The sequence below is a fragment of the Copidosoma floridanum genome, unplaced genomic scaffold, assembly GCF_036245765.1.
Source record: "Copidosoma floridanum isolate Cflo_tuat_1 unplaced genomic scaffold, Cflo_Japanese_pri ptg000011l, whole genome shotgun sequence".
Classification (NCBI taxonomy): Eukaryota; Metazoa; Arthropoda; class Insecta; order Hymenoptera; family Encyrtidae; genus Copidosoma; species Copidosoma floridanum.
The window spans coordinates 14,097,229-14,114,230 of NW_028321888.1; the positions used below are offsets into that span (position 1 = coordinate 14,097,229).

At 31.9% G+C, this 17,002-nt stretch overlaps 2 protein-coding genes across 2 annotated transcripts in view; one reads left to right on the top strand and one right to left on the bottom strand.

The window, feature by feature from the left end:
- LOC149375217 (uncharacterized) overlaps positions 1-17,002 on the top strand; it is a 277,492-nt gene that overhangs the window by 220,080 nt on the left and 40,410 nt on the right. The gene's annotated exons all lie outside the window — the stretch shown is intronic.
- Positions 2,245-5,669, bottom strand: LOC149375218 (uncharacterized). The gene is made up of 3 exons (XM_089590067.1): positions 5,403-5,669; positions 5,256-5,312; positions 2,245-2,525 (listed from the first exon to the last, which is right to left on the bottom strand). The coding sequence occupies exons 1-3, from the start codon at positions 5,592-5,594 to the stop codon at positions 2,349-2,351; spliced, it is 426 nt and encodes a 141-aa protein (XP_089446193.1). The 5' UTR covers positions 5,595-5,669; the 3' UTR covers positions 2,245-2,348.

Sequence of the window (17,002 nt, forward strand, 5' to 3'; positions counted from 1 at the left end):
ATATTAAATCAACTTAATCGATTGCTGAAAGTATTTTTCTTGTGATGTAAAATATGGGGAATGAAAAAAAAAGGTTTTCAAAATGTGCATTAAAAAAATGTATTACATTTTTTGATACCAAAAGTGTCATTCTTTCCCTGTACTTCATTACAATACGTGTAAGTATATGTATACGTATAGACTACATTTTTTACTTGACAGTTATTCTTGGCTCGCTACAATAATAACTTTTCATGAAAAACTCAGTTTTGTTCGTAGGGTAAAGGTTTGTAGGTTACCAAAATATTTATCACGTTTTTTTTCCAGCATAAGAGAAAATGATGCACAATAATTTAAACTATTGGAGAAGAAGGCAAGTAAAGACAACGGCACATACTAATATAATGGCACCACGACAAAGGTTGATATTCTGTATTCTGTTAATGCGTCCACCACGGGAGGTGTTAAGTGTTTGCTGTGCATTTAATTAGAAAAACAAAGTATGCCCATCAATGTTCACTAAAGTAGGACAATCACTGTAACCTGTGAAAAACGTTGTAATCCCTGTGTTTAGAAGCGCGTCGATGATAAATATCTTTTGTACCGAAGTCACAGTAAAACTTTAAAACGCTTAAGGTATGAAAACAGTATTATGAATGGTCTTTGTTGTGTAAATGATAGTTAGAATCTAATCTACAATTAGCATGTTCAAGTATCAGTCCCAGTAGATATATACACTCATGACGCCGAGGTCCACGATCCCAATTTTTTTTTACCAAAATATTTTTTATACAGAAACAATAAGTTTCGAGGGTACTGACACTTTTTGCTCTGGAAAAACTTTAAGGCACTCCTGAGTATCAGTCGTGCCTAATAAATAATAGTAAAGGCATGTGCTATTCTTCGTCAAAGAATAATCGAGTGTACGATTTTTGTCTGAAAGTAGTTGAGTGTATGATTCTTCGTTGGAAAGAAGTTGAGTAAACGATTATTCGTAGGGAAGTAGTCAAGTGCACGATTCTTCATCTAGAAGTAGTTGAGTGTACCATTCTTCGTCGGAAAATAATTAAGTGTATGATTTTTCTATGGAAAGTTATTAAGTGTATAATTCTTCGTCGGAAAGTAGTCGAGTTATACGATTATTCGTTGGAAATTAGTTAAGTGTACGATTCTTCGTCAGAAAGTAGTTGAGCGCACGAGTTTTCGTCGGAAAGTAGTTGAGTGTACGATTTTTCGTCTAAAAGTAGTAGTGTGTATGTTTCTTGGTTGGGAAGTAGTAGCTTGTACGATTCTTTGTTGGAAACCTCCAGCTGTACGATTCTTCGTTAGAACCTCTGGTGTACGGTTCTTCGTCAGAAGCATGTTGCTTGTTTTTTAAATAAGTGCATTTATCATGAGCTTAATAATATTTTTATTCGAAAAGTATCACACGCACTTAGTATTACATTTAGTAAGAAAACCATGCAAGAAAATCAAGATAATCAGGAAATCCAAGCAAAGCAATAAATTATACAATAATGGAAAAAACTTTTTAGTTTACTCTCAATACAGAAATGCGCAAATATGCCCTACGTGGCCTCATACCCCATAAGAAAGCATTGGCTGTGATGGTGAAAAATACAAACTGCGTGAATAAGCCATTAATCTAACGCAGGTACCATTTATCGCAAAAAAATCAGTGTGTCATTACTTTGAGAATTTTGTAATATTTCAAAATGTGACTAATTTGGTAAAAACATTGCAAATGAAAAAAAACGACCTTACGACTTTATTTAATTAAAAAGGAAAAGCTGAGAACCCAGAAATTTTCTTATTGGTGTACATTGATTAAATATACTTTGATGTTGATTGCAAATAAAATAATTGTGATACTTAGTGTAAATTTAGAAATAACATGTTTTTCATGCTAGAAATGTATGAGGATATGCTTTAATAATAAAACGATAAAAAAAATTTAGATATAAATAAGACTTTTATTTATGACAATTGACTTAGCATCTTTTTAATCGCAGCACCTTGTTTCGATCATTGAATTCCAAAAATTATATTATCTCTCGAAGCAAGGTAGAGTAATGGTATCCGTATTTTCTTTATATTTTTTTACGAATTTTTCATCAACTTATATAAACTCATGGACAGCTAACAACGATTTCTTTTTATTAATTGTATTTTTTTTTTTCTTTTCTTTTTTTTTTTTTTTTTTCTATTGATGAGCTTGGAACTACAAAAATTGCTAAAAATGTTATTTATACTTTTCGACCAAGGAACATTAAATAAAAAAATGACATCGTTATATTCTTTTATTTTCTGCATATTCTTTTTTTTCGATTAGAAAATAAATTATTTAAAATTTTAAAGTTCTTAATTGTCTATACTTTAACATCTGGCTCATTCCTTGAAGGAAAACGAATATACAAGACGTCATCGGAGTGAAATCCTGCCTTAATTCTTTCCAAATCACACTGATCTGGAATGTCAAACGTCATAGAGGCTTCGCTTAGTTGATTTTTCCTGGTAGCCTGAACTAATATCGATTTCCCTCTGACCTGAAAGATGACATCATTGTTCTAATTAACAGGTTAACTACGACGAAATTTGTTGGAATAGCTTTTTGTTATGATCAGATTATATATAAAAATAGTGTTGGGGCATAAACGCACCGGCTTTGTTTGTTATTGAAAAGACAGTTAAAACTGATAGATTATTTTGTCTAATTTTGCTTGTAACTTTCTTTAGGAGCATTGTATTGCAGAAGTATCAGAAGATAATTTGTTTTTTTTCGATAATCTACCAAAAAGTGGTGCTAAGGTTGTCTAACACCTATTTTTTACAAAGTGATAGCGAAAGACGCTATTCAAAATTATATATTAAAATTATATTTATCTTTTCATTCTTGCATATCATTACTTCAAAGTTAAGAATTCCGTATTTTTTTAAGAAATCGTAAGCCATGCTCAATAATTTTTATGTAACATTAAAAATGATTTCAAAAAACAATTTATTATTTTACAATTTATTTGCCTTAAACCTTATAGTATTGCTGCATCAAAGTTTTCAGATGAATTTTATTAAGGATAGCGAAAAGCTTCAATGTTGAGACAAACTTTTTTTTTAATTTTGACCTTAATCTTTTATAAAACTAAATTTGTAATAAAAAAAAAATATTATCATTTTGACGACTCACATTTGAATGTGTGGAAACCAATTTCACTTTATAGGATATATTTTTACATGAAGAAAAAAAAAAATTCAACGACATAATTCCAGCAACAGTAATTAAAAACTCATTTTTACAGTTACACAGTTAGTAATTTTTACATAAATTAACAGCATAAAACCAACTGTTATACTTGAATACTTTGACTTATTGTACTGTTTTTCGAACAAAAGGTTGCATGCATTTAGTCGTTAATGCATAAAAAAAATTAGATTTTTTTTTCCACGTACGAAAATTTAAGGTTCCCTACCAATTACTTTGGACCACGTTCCTGTAAAAAAACCCTTATTTAAGGTGCTGTCTCTTACGGTGTATCTTTTTAATCAGCTTTTTCTTCAGTTACCAGTTTGCATCCGCTTTTTTGTGAAACATATTTCTTGTAAATATAAGAAACGATGAGGAAAAAAGTGCAGTTGCATAAAAATAGTAATCAAGGATTATCGTTTACATATCGTAGCAAGAAAAATCGTGCAAGTATAAACATATGGCTAAATTCATTAAAAATACTTTGTCTTGCATGCACGGCACGACCAATCTACAAAGCACCAGCGAAAAAAAAGTATTACTTGAACAAAAGGACTGACTTTTAATAGTACTCCGTAACTTACTCCGTACTTAAAAAAAAAACGGTATCTTAAAACCCAGAAAATAGAGCATAAGACAGTTAAAATCGTTAATAGTAACATTATGAAAAATAATTTCAAAAATTTTCTGTACACAGACGAGAATCATATTAGTGAAAGCAACAGTGATGATTTTCCCAAATCAAAAAAACGAAAAATGTAGAATATCGTTTGTTATTTGTACATGTATTTCACATAATATGACGAAATTTCAGATGTATTGGTTTTAAATGTATGTAATTAAATGAAAAATCTTTTTTAAAAAAAGTAGCGATTGATCATAATATGGTTTTGTGTAACGATATGAGTTTTGTATTTAGCAAGCAGACGACCAAATGCATAGTACGTCGAAGTTTTCAGGTATTTTTATATATATATATATATATATATATGTATATATATATTTTTTTTTATAGTAATCGTTAATGAACGTAACAAATACTAACTCAAATCAATAACAAGAATTATTCTACAGAAATGAAACAAATTGTTTCAGGTTGGAAGACAGTTGGAGATAAACCATTATTACCACAAACTCTTAATAGTTAACATTAAAAACACGTTATAGCAGTTACATATTTTTCAATTCGTATGAAAATTTACTCCATTAAGTGCAATGTGTTGCATACCAGTAAAATGAACTATGTATTTGAAAATATCTACAATTTATTTATGTTGCAAAATTGAATCTTCTCAAAAATTGGGGTTGAAATTAGAAAGAAAAAATTGCTTTTTCCACCACATTAAAATTCTTAGCGTTCTTCATGACTTTTCGTTCTTAGATTTGTTTCAGCCTTTCTGTAGGAGAAAAAAATTCATACCAAAGGTATTTAATTATTAATTTTAAAGAATTTTTGATTGTAAAATCTTAAAATTAATAATTTTGCAAAATTAAAACTTTGAATAGCAATTTTCGAACTTTTTTGCTCTATAACTGCGCGAAAAATAGGTCTTCTATTGTCTGACTAGCAGCAATCAAAAGATAATCAAATAAAGATCAAATTATTTTGAGCTATTTTGACACTGTGATGAAAACATAGAATTATAAATAAAATTCAGCATATAATTTAGTCAATTTTTACTACTTGTTAAATACGAAAAGAAGCTGGTGTATTTATGCCCCAAAAAAAAATTTTTATGTGTCATAATTATAGTACAAAATTTTTTTAATTACTCTTGCTGTAGTAAAAAATTTCTTATTTATCATTTTTCGTGGCTTTATCTACCTGCTTAATAGCTTATTCAAGAGATTTACTGCATACATTTTAATTACACTTTGTTACAAGAATTGCAAAAGTTAAACATTTTCTCTACTCCCGGATTATACAAAAATCTTAATAGACTTTTTTCCTTAATTCGAGGACAACCCTTGCAAAACATAAAACGTTTGAAAAATAAATAAAGAGAAGAACAAAGAAAATTTTTTTGATACTTACCATGACCTTAATTGTGTCTTTGTCATATTTAGCGCGACCAAACTCCTTCTGGAGGACCTTTTTTTATAAAACCACAATTTTGTTCAGTTTTGAGAAAGAATCTTAGAAAAAATTAAGTATGGAAATGCAATTTTAAAATCCCCATACCTTTTTGCTATCAGGTAAAAGGCGATGATCTTTGCTGCGTTTCAGGTCCAATTGCCTCGTCTCTTCAGTGGCGTTGCTGGTACAGGTTATTGGATGAACCTCACGGCCACAGAAAGAGACGCCAAACTTCTGAGACTCTTCATCATTCCGCATAATAAAATCCATCTTCTCATTTTCCTCATTATCGGACATTTTTCTTCAAATATTATGATACAAATACGTTGCTGCTGGTTGAGGAAAGTCTTTCAAGCGACTGATAAACAACGATGTGGCTCCTAATGTTGCTACTGTATGTGTCACGTTCGTGATATCACTATCGTTTATAATTAATACCTGTTATATCACGTACTCAATATTTTCGTGGCTAACTTTGTTAATGATACATGCTAGTGTGCGCTTAGGTACGGTCTTTGTTCTAGAAAAATGTCTAGTAAACTATTGTCTTGAACTTTAATGTTTGATGAAACTGTGCGTATCTGACATTACTTGATTTTATACCTTCAATAATTACTGTTGGAGGATCTGTATAAAAAGAGTTACCATGGAATATCTCAGGTGCGGGTGAGTGTTGAAAACAAAGGAAATATAACTCGTTCAAATCGTCAACTTTACAAAAAGCCACCTCAGTGTAGTAATAACGGATGTTCATTGCTATCAAATTTATGTACAAAATTTCTTGACACTACTTTGACAACGAGAAATGTCGTATTTTGTAGAGAAACATTTTCGATGGACGTACATTGTCACAATTCTTTAAAGATAAAATTGCAAGAGACGAGAAGGAAGTCTGTCTTCTTTGAAAAAGAAAACGATGTCAAGGTGTTTTTATAATACGTGAAAAAAAAGGAAGGAAAAAGATGTTAAGCCATACTTAGTCGAGTGAAGCTTGGTGAGGAATTTCTTCGATTGCTTTAGGTTATCTCTTTGTAGTAGAATCCTTTGTTCTTTATAAATACTAGGACTTAAACAATGCAGATTTTTACAAATGAGAGAGAATTAGAAACTTTGTTGCATTATTCCCATGATGTATCCTGGTAAAAAAATAATTTGTTTACATAAGACAAAAGAAAAAAAGAAGAATCTACAAAAATCAAGTCTTCATTCCAATACAACTTACTCGCTGTGGTACACAATCTTTAAAGACTTTAAGCTAGCAAAGTCTTGGAGCTAGCAAATTCTTTTACAATAGAGCAGGAAATATAACTTTCTTCCAGCTAAACGATTAAGCTTATCAAGTCACTTTTTGAAACTTTCTAAAACTATTTCTAAGACTAAAAGTATTTCTAAAACCTTAGGTAAGAAACTACATGCGAAAAATTCAACTATTCTGGCTGTATACTAAGGAAAGAAAATAGTTCACAATATGCAGTCAATCAAGGAACTTCGAAACAAGTAACTCGTCTACTAAAAATAATTAACATCATTAAAAATGAAAAGTCAAGGAGTTGTCTCAACTGAACGCTTAGAGTAAATTGAACAAAGCTGTGTTTTCCCAAATACTGAGGCATAACTTTTTTCTTTTTTTTTTTTTTTTTTTTTTTTTGTTTGTACACTACATTAGGTCTCCAATGTATGGCATACATGGCTTTCATTCTGGATATGCCTCATTGTAGAGAAAACACAGTAAAAGCAATAAAACGCATATATATAGAGGATTTACGAAACGAGTGTAGTAAATTGCAGTTGTTATAGCTTCTGTTTTTATATCGGGACGTTGGTAAGGCATATCTCATGTTAGTAAAAAGAATTAAAAGACCTCTTGATTTTCTGTTCTGTTTACATTTTTTTTTGCAGGTGGGCTTTCGTATAACAATTGGGTGATACAATATGGCATAAATTAATTTTTGTACATATAGGATTCCCAATTCTCTTTGGAAAGGAGAAGATGATTATGTACCACTGAAACCCATCGTGTACGTAAAATTGCTGCATCAAATCTCTCGTTATCAACGCTAATATCGTACCTTCATTTGTATATCCAGTCGAATAAGGCAGGATGTTCCAGCTCGACATATAAAATTAACAAACAGTTTATAATCATCTTTACATAAATATTGACATTAAATATTAACATGGAGAATACTTTAAAAGGCTTTTGCGACCTGCTAATTAAAACCTATATATTTGAAACTTTGTTCAATAAGATTGGAATCATCAAGTAGGAGACGATAACATATTTTCTACATGCATTTAATACAAAGACTTTGAAAGCTACTTACATCTAACACGAGTTTCTTAACTTTTTCACGATAACCAACATTTTTTCTAAATTACAATTAAAAGATTTATTTTGAAAGTATTTTTATTTTCATTTAGAGAACATGCTGTTACAGTTTTATTACAGCCGATATAATGTGACGTCTCAAATTACGGCTCCGTAAAACTAATCTGACTTTAAGCAAACTTTGGCATCGAATATTTTGAGAGTTTCCTAGATGGCAGATAAAAATGTTAATGCTATCTGAGTAATAACTTTTTTTTTTTCGAAAAAAATTACTTTTCAGTTGAACAAAGCTTGTGAACGAAATCAATTCAAATTTCTGGCTTTTTGAAAAAAAGGCCCACCCTTTTCATAGAATTTAAAAGTGTAAGTGTAAAAAAATTGTTAAAGTCCATCAAATGACGTGGTTCTCCTTAAAAATAATATCACCATAAAAAATCATTCAACGACTCCTTACCATTTCAAAAAGCTTCGAAGTCCTAATGAAAATTCAAAACTTTTTATTTTTCCCAAAGAGTTGTTATCCCTTAGAATTTACACTTTGTTAAAGTAAGTAACGTTAGGTTTTCTATCATTTTTCACATACCACCTCTTTTGTAACTCAACAAGTCCTTTCAAGCGCGAAGTAAATCGAATCTGATTTCATATCACGTAGGTATTAATTTACATGTCTTTACCAAACGCTCATTTTCTATAAACCATCTGCGAGAAAATCTCTCTATTGTAAACATATTGATATACGACACACACAAAATCAATACATAGTTTGAACACTCGTACATAAAATATTAGAAGAAGCCAAAAATATCGAAAACTTGTTGGTGGTGGGGGAAAAAAGCACTTGGTCGAGCTTGCGTTAACCCAAGTGGGGTAGGAGAAAAAAAGCTCGAGAGTCGAAGTTGATTGGCCGTCAAATTTGGAGAGTAGGAGCTAAGGTAGACGGTATTGGCTGCGAGTAAATACGTGGCCTCACAAAACATTGTAATTGGTAGGAGCAGTGGGTTCTTTCCATGATTGATTAGTTTGGTGTTGTGGTGGTGGTGGTAGTCACGATTCTGGGGATGGCTCAATGTATAATTTGTTTCATACTGTGGTATTGATATTGAAAATCTGTGACTTACATGATGGTTTATTTTATAGAATATTCTTCGTGGTACGCAAAGAATCATACAGAAGTTTGAATAGGAACAGAAAAATACAATAATTTTTTAAAATTTTATTTTAAATAATCTTGAATAATGCTCATATTTTTGTCTGATAGAATTGGTTCGACTTCGATTCTATAGTTATTTATGATTTTAAAAGAATCCTTTGAATAATGGTATTTGGTACATGATATTTTTTAATGTAACTGCAAATAACATTTTATAAAGAATTTAAAAATACAAATATTAAATCGGCTTTTGTACGTGTTACTGGTTATTCTAAGATTATCTACAATCTGTACTCCCCGTACTCATAATTTAATTCAAAAAATTATAGGAGTGTTATCTTTATCTGCAAAAAAAATCAAAATGAAAACTGGTACTTCAAAACATAGGCTATAGTAAATTATCTATTGTTATAATATTTGTTGATTTTATATAAAAATACAGCTCATTAAAATAAAAAACTAACATATTACCAAGAAGTAATCGATTGAAGTATACTCGGTACTTATAAAACTGTCACATTTATCATAACAACTAAGATAATATCAAAGTTTTAACTTTAATATTTTATACTTTATTGACGATGTAATAAAAATAAGCTTTAGGTAAATTTTTATGTTAGTTAATTAGATAAGCTTTTAATAAGCTTATCAAACAATTCGTGAAAAGTATGTTATCGTACAGCGATTCGGCTCTTCCCATTCATTGATTTGTGGTTATGTATTTTTTCTATTTCCTAATGAATTTGAAGGGCTTTAAAATAAGATGGTGGCCAGTAAAGCTTTTGATTACTACGATTGTGTGTTCACTTTCTAAAGGAGTCAGAAATACTGTAAAGATGAATAACATTTTTTCAACAAATTGACAGTAATTTTGACAAAGAAAAAAAAAAAAAAAAAACAAATACATGTATACTTTTTAATCTGATGTTTACGTCAGGTAAGTAATAATACTACAACTTCGATAAAGCTCGACAATATAACTGAAAATGCACTCCCTAAATTTAATTTTCAAGTTTAGCAATCGCTATTACAGAGGTAGTAGCGATGTAAGGAAGAAAATTATGTACGATAGTCTAATAAACAGTTTTATTTAATTTAAAGTAAATTGTCATTAATACTTTAATTACGTCATTATTATTTTTAAAATTTAACTAAAACAAAGTTTTAATTAATAGAAAGAAGTATTAAGTAAGAGAGTGTATCAACTTTTTGATTACTTAATTGTACAAAATTAATAAAAATTTTCTAAAATTATTTTTAAGCTCCTAGTTAAACTACTAAATTCTTGTACAAATACGTGTTATCGGAAAGAAAAGATAATACCCGCTTCTCATATTCTTATTGTAGAAATCAGAATTTCAGTTCAATACACAGTTAGACAATGTAAGAATCTGAAAGTTATGTTATCAATCTGGTGCAGATTGAAATTGTATTACAGTGTTCTTAAACTATTTAATTATTTAGAGAACTTCAAGTGTTTCTGATAGTTAAATAATACAATAATTTGTGTACATGTAACTCTGTACACAATCAGATCTGTACCTCACAAAAAGTGTAATAAGCATTGTAATCGTAACAGAGAATATTTTTTCCAACTTTAATCAGTGTCTATCGTGCATCACGTACGTGTGTTTTACGACTTATTTAAAGCTTGTGGTGAATATAAAATATCAATTCATGTTGTTTTTCGTTGCCCAAGAAACGGCCTCGTATTTGTTCAAACATGCCATCGCTACCGTTAAATATTAAAATGCATACACACCCACAAATTACATGTGACTTTTAATTTCCAATATAAACCCAAAAACTGCGTTTGATCAATAAAATGATGTTCTTACCAACGGGACGGTGCCTGATTCAAAGGACAGATTAGAGAAAAGGGAAGGGTGAAACAAAAACACCTGCAGGACACGTACCTCGCACGTACCGATAATCGTAAATATATTATAAGCAGAGCTGCGTAGTAGAAGTTGGTAAAAGTGAATTGTCATGCTTGTTGTAAGCATCAGTACTGACACATGATATTTAAGAGGATCGAGTTTTTTATTCTCAGCTCAACAGCTTAGCTACTTTGTCGTATGTCAGGAAATCGAGATGAGTTATCAAGGATTTTGGATATAGGAAGGAAAAAGCTCCTGAAAACATCAGAAGGGGCGTATATAATTATATACGTCCTTAACCACAGGAAAAAAGGGTGGGTATATTGGAGGAAAGTTTTGCATGTTAATATGTAGAATAAAGCTTTATTTTTGCATTTGGTACTATTTTTTAGAACCGACTTCTAATGGCACGTTTTTTTAAGTTGTAAGGTTGTAGCTTTAAAAGCGTATGCAACAATTAAGTTCACATCAACAGATGTGTAAATATATGTAAATTGACCAATAATAACAGACAGGTTAAATAGTACATGGTATATATTGAAGTAAATCGTATCTTAAAGTCATGAAAAATAATGGGTCGAATTATTATGTAACATTTTTCTGTCCTTCAGCAACATTTACTTTTCATGTTCATAGACGTACTATGTATAGATTAACATTACTGTATGAAATTCAATATTATAGAGCTTTCTTTCTTCGATTTCAAAGTACCTAGTATAGTCTCGGTTTACTTAAGAGCATGAATCTGTATGTGATTATTGACTTGTTCTCAACACATAATATATGTATACCAATCATCATACTAGGCAGTACGGAGTTCAACATAAAAGCACCAACTTCTTCATAAATACCTTATTTTATCAATCACCAAAGTTACATTTGATACGAATTTTCAAAAAGTGCATCTCAAAATACAAAATAAAGAAAAATTACGGTAAAACTCATAATATGTAAAGAAAGAGGCTGTGACTTCAATAATATTTAAACAAATTTTTGACTAGTATTTATTATTTATTCATTCAAGATAGTTGAAGATGTTGTTAATCTTCTTTTACACAATAGGTTTTTTTTTATACTTTGGAGATATTTTTAGCCATCAGTCTAAAATAAAATGCAATTTTTAAATTCATATCAAAACATCTTAGACTTAAGGTTTTGTCAGGACTGCACCTTTCGTATCAAAACTAAAAAAAAAGTTTTTATAAAAGAACTTTGTAGAAATTGCGGTTTTTAATATGTCAACAAAATTTTGGTACAAAAAATAAATAAAGAAATAAAATAATGCATTAAATATTAATGTGGATAAAAGTAGGCACGTCTGTTTGGCTTAAGAGTTTTGAATCTGAAATCCGAAAGCAAGTTAAAAATGGTCATACTTACGATTATTAAGAGGAATAAAAAATCTTAGAGGCAGAGAGTAATCAACTGTAATTGTATGGTAAATAAGATTATCTGCTATTGAAGTATTGATTCGTTTTTTCATCGTTTTTAATTCGGTTGGCCGTGAATTTTTAATTACTTATTTTATAACACATTTTCTTGAACGATAAATATTTCACGTGTAATGTGTGCACAAAAGTGTGTGCTGATTGACAAAATGACAAAGAAGCTTAATAAATTTTTTGAGATCTTAATGCTTTGTAAAGAGATATTTTTCCATTCGACAAGAGCCAACTGACAGTGCTTTAACTTTCAGCAAATAATAAACTAATACCAAGGAAAAATATAAAATAATTCGAGCTTGTACTCAATGCTCATTTTTCATGAGTGTAAATTTTGCATTTTCCTAATAAGCAAAAAAATTTTAGTTACAACCTGAGGCCTAGATTCCTTTAGTACCAAGTTCATTATATATAATAATAGTTGAACGAAGGGGCAGTATCTTATTTTACTAGAATGTAATTCAAACTGTATTAATAAGTAACGAGTAATACAATATACCATCGTATTTACTAACAACAATATCAGTACATGTTGCAATAATGTAAATGCAATATAGTGCCAATTACATGGACATTTGTTTGAAAACTACTTAAATATACGAATAATGGTAAGGCAAATAAAAAAGGCAACATTTTTACATTCATTACTAAAAAATTTTAGCTTTTTCATTTATATGAAAATATAAAAACGTAACAGCTGTTTCATTACACTGTACCTTTCTTCGTGATAGAGGGTTACATACTAAACGTATTCTCAAACTCCAAGTTCTTGTCTCTATTATTTTCTTTACCACCATTTTAAAAAAGGTTTTTTATTAAATAAAGACCACCACAATCGATTACTAAAATAAATGGTTGACATTGTTTGGTTTTTTTTAAGATATATGACTATAGCGGTGTTTAAAATCATTTGATGAATAAATTACTCTTACAGGGCTTTAAACTTCTTATAAAAAAAAATACAAACAAATAAACGTTTAGTCAATAAACTGGTGTAAATCATCTAGTGAACTGTTTTATAAGTAATTTTAGTCACTGGCTAATTTTTTTCATTACTAACATACCTTAGTGATCAAATAGATTGAAAAATTAAAAAGTTTGTTATAAAAAATTTAATAATAGTGAATAATAAATCAAAAATAAAAAGTAGCTTTATCCAGATACCTTTTTCCAGAAGATCTGCGGAAACTTTTTTGGCAGCATCCAGTCGTTCTTCAGATAGGCGGAAAGGGCGCTTAAAGGTTGGGCGTCCTGTGGTGCTGATTGAGTGCTTCACTGGTAGTCCTGGGGGCTGGACAGAAGTGCTGCTTGGCTTGAACAGGTCTGCGAATTCTTTGCACAGCTCAGCATACTTTTGTACGAAGGTGCTACTGTTTTCGTAGAAATGAGTGACTGTTGAAACCGATTACAGAGGCATCCTGTCAAGGACTCCCTACAAGGCGAGGCCGCTGAGGGGATCTGTAAGCCTGGCGGCTTCAAGATCGAGTAAGAGCCCGTAATTCATCAGAAAATCCGCACCAATAATACCGTGTAGCACGTTGGCAATGGTGAAGGTGCAATTGAAATCTCTTCGGAGACCTAGGTTGAGCGACAGCTTGTGTGTGCCGAAGGTCTGGATAGTCGACTGGTTGGCGGCGTATAGCATGATTGGCTGCTGTGGTAGCTTTTCTCGGACTGTTGACATTAGCAAGAGCAGTAGGACCGAGCCAGTGTCCACGAGAAAGCGTAGGTTAATGCGCTTGTCGCACATGTGTAGGCGGTTTTCAGTGGTGCGTATGCTCACCTCTGCCACCTGATCCAAAGGTGGCATTAAGCGTTTCCCTGTCCCAGTGCGATGGGTGCACGGTAGGAGCAGGGCTTCATGCAGCGTATGGCTGCTGCTCCATGCTTGTTGTGGTACCAGCACCGGGAAGGCGAGGTTGGCGTGGCTGCGGGTGACTGAGAACGGCCTCGGCTGTGGGAGCGGAAATTCCGTCCATGACAGTTGTTGTTGTTATTGTTGTTGTTGTTGTCGTTGTTGTTGTTGTTGTTGTTGGTGTTGTTGTTGTTGTTGTTGTTTACCGTGGGCTGCTCGAGTTGCTGGCGTGTAAGCGCGGTGAAGTGCGCTTTTGCGAGCCTAAAGGCGGCGACTTCCTGAGTGAGGTCCGGATGTCCGGCTTGACCTGTAGGGAAACTAATGGAACGTGGTGCGTGACTCACAGGCATTACAGAGGTTCCGGTTTTCAGCAGTTTATCAGCGGCCTCTGCGAGCTTGGGCATGTCAGCGTGTTCAAGCACTCGAAGCAGCATGGCAGCGTTAGGCGGTAAAAGGTCTAGCCACCTGACCTTGAGGGCTTCGTCTGTAAAGTTGGCACTAGCGTGGCTTTTGAGGTTGCGCCATAGTTGAGATGGTTTCATGTCACCAAGCTGTAGACCTGAGAGCACCATTTGTAGCTGCTTCTCGCGCGAATCGGACGTCCTAGAGAGAATTGCTTCTTTGATTGTCGTGTATTTGTCAGTCTCAGGCAGGTCGCTGATGATGTCTGCAAGCTGATCAATGGCGTCGCTGTCAAGTAAGCTGACGATGAGGTTGTACTTCGCTGCATCGTTGACGACATTGTGCAAAAGTCTCACATATTTTTTCAAGTTTAACAGGCATGGATTCAAAATTTTCGGTAGGGCCAGAGTGCATGAGCTTAGCGTAAAATTTAACTCTCAAAATTTTTAATGGTACAACTTCGACGCAGTAAAAAGAGAACGACATTAACAGGAATCTTTTAGCCTTTGAAAATCATAGTATTTCATGGCTGCAAAGTGAAAAATAAAACGAGCTTTGAATGCCCAGGAAATCAAGATGCCCCTGAAGAAAACCACCAATGCGCAGTTTTTAAAAAATAAATTAAGTTGGGCCAGCCTATTTGCTTGCTTATTAAAAATAAACGTGTAATTAACATTATTGAGAGAAATAAGGAAAGAAATGCTATATTCTAAAAGCTTGAGGGAATTTTAATAAAGCTGATGTCAAGTGGAACTCTGCCACGAGTTAAATTGACGAAAATACCTGTAAAATAAGGTGGTCTTTCGAGCATATTTAATTTAATACATCCCTTTAAAGTCTCTTAAAATTTTTTGGGTACGTCTTTGCATGAACTTGTGGCAATAAGCGTAAAAATCTAAGCCTTCGGCACTTTTGAGATTAAGAATTAAAGTGTGTTCAAACAGATGTAACCACATCTTATAAGTGATAATTTTTTCGATGGCCATAGCTGCAACGATGAAGTTACCCCCACATTTGATACAGCCAGATTTGTAAAATACAACATCAGTAGAGTCTAACTACTTCCAGAAAAATTTTTTTACGAACTACCACAGAAAAAGTAGGTTTCCACACAAAAATACACTCTCAAGTATTATGAATAAGTCACCAGCATATAGGGAAAACATAAACACATCTTGTATTACAACGCTATACGTAGAATCAGCGTTAAATTGAAGCTGCCGCTGACGTTGCTTTTTGTTGTTGCTTTTATTCCTTATTATATCACCACAATGTTGTTTTTAACCATATTAAATCTTAAATTATAGTTGTACATGAATTCAGGAACGATCTTGAAGAAAATTCGTAGGATTTATACGCTTGTACTCGTATTATTTAAGTAGACAGTAAAAGATTCTAATACGCTTATCTAACAATGGATGCCAAGTGCGTAACTACATTATTTTGGTTCTGTCTGTTCATTGCTTTGCTGTTATGTATTTTTTCTACCCCAAATTAAATGTTTATTACTTGAAAATTAAGTGGTAGCTAGTGAATTATTTGATTCTTATTTTGTGATGCTATTTTTTTCAATGTTTCGAAAAATGTTTAAAGTGCAAATAAGCTTTTTTCAAAAAAATTACAGTATTTTTACAAAATAAAAAAAGAAAAGTAGATTTATTTAATTTAATATACACATAAGATGAGTGACAAAATTACTACCTTAGTTTAGCTTTAGAATATAACCTATAACTAATACTTAAATTCAACTCTCAGTTTTAGCAATTACTATTATAGAAGTATCAGCAATCTAAGAAAGAAAATAATGTACGATAGTATAAAAACAATATTTTTTTAATTTTAAGTAGAAGGTTGTGAAATCGTAGTAATGATTTTAAATATATATATATATATATATATATATATATATATATTCACACATACACACACATACATAAATATATATATATATATATATATATATATATATATATATATATATATATATATATGCACTTCTTTAAGGGGGCTCCTACGACTACTGCTGAGGTCAAAGACTAACAAAAAATAAAGTTTTGTTTTTTAATAAACAAATGTGTCTGAAAATCATTATAATATTTTTAATAACGCATGAAGTGGGAAAAATAATATTTATGTGTGTAGTTTAACTTTGTACGAAAAATTAATTATTGTTTTGACCAGTCTAGTGCATACGAGGGTACGCCACCCATAGAGGTATAAGAATAGAGGGGAAAAGCGCTATACTAACCCATTAGCGGCAGCGACAGCATAACTAAGTCAAACGGGGCATCTGTCCTTGTTGCCAAAGCCACGTTATTGGCTACTTCTTCGTTCTGGATCCTACAGTTGATTCAATCTCATGTATGACTCGACCAATAACACAACTGCCAGACAAAGACAGATGCCCCGTTACGTAGCGAATTCTGCTGTCGCATATCACGTCCCCTTTTCTCCTCTATTCTTATACCTCTATGACGCCACCAGACCAGACCACCTGTGTTGGTGTAGTATAGCGATGTAATATATAGGAATATGGTATATATATGTCGTGAACAAGTACGTCTGCTACCCACGTGACCTCCTGACCTCCCGGACATTATTTATTTATTTCCATCACAAATATCTCGCTAAAATGGTCCTTTATCCA

Excerpts from the sequence above, each read along its gene's own strand:
- LOC149375218 (XM_089590067.1), bottom strand. The coding sequence starts at position 5,594 with ATGTCCGATAATGAGGAAAATGAGAAGATGGATTTTATTATGCGGAAT. Across the intron at positions 5,313-5,402 it reads TTTTACCTGATAGCAAAAAG|GTCCTCCAGAAGGAGTTTGG; the intron begins GTATGGGGATTT and ends TTATAAAAAAAG. Across the intron at positions 2,526-5,255 it reads AAGACACAATTAAGGTCATG|GTCAGAGGGAAATCGATATT; the intron begins GTAAGTATCAAA and ends GTCATCTTTCAG.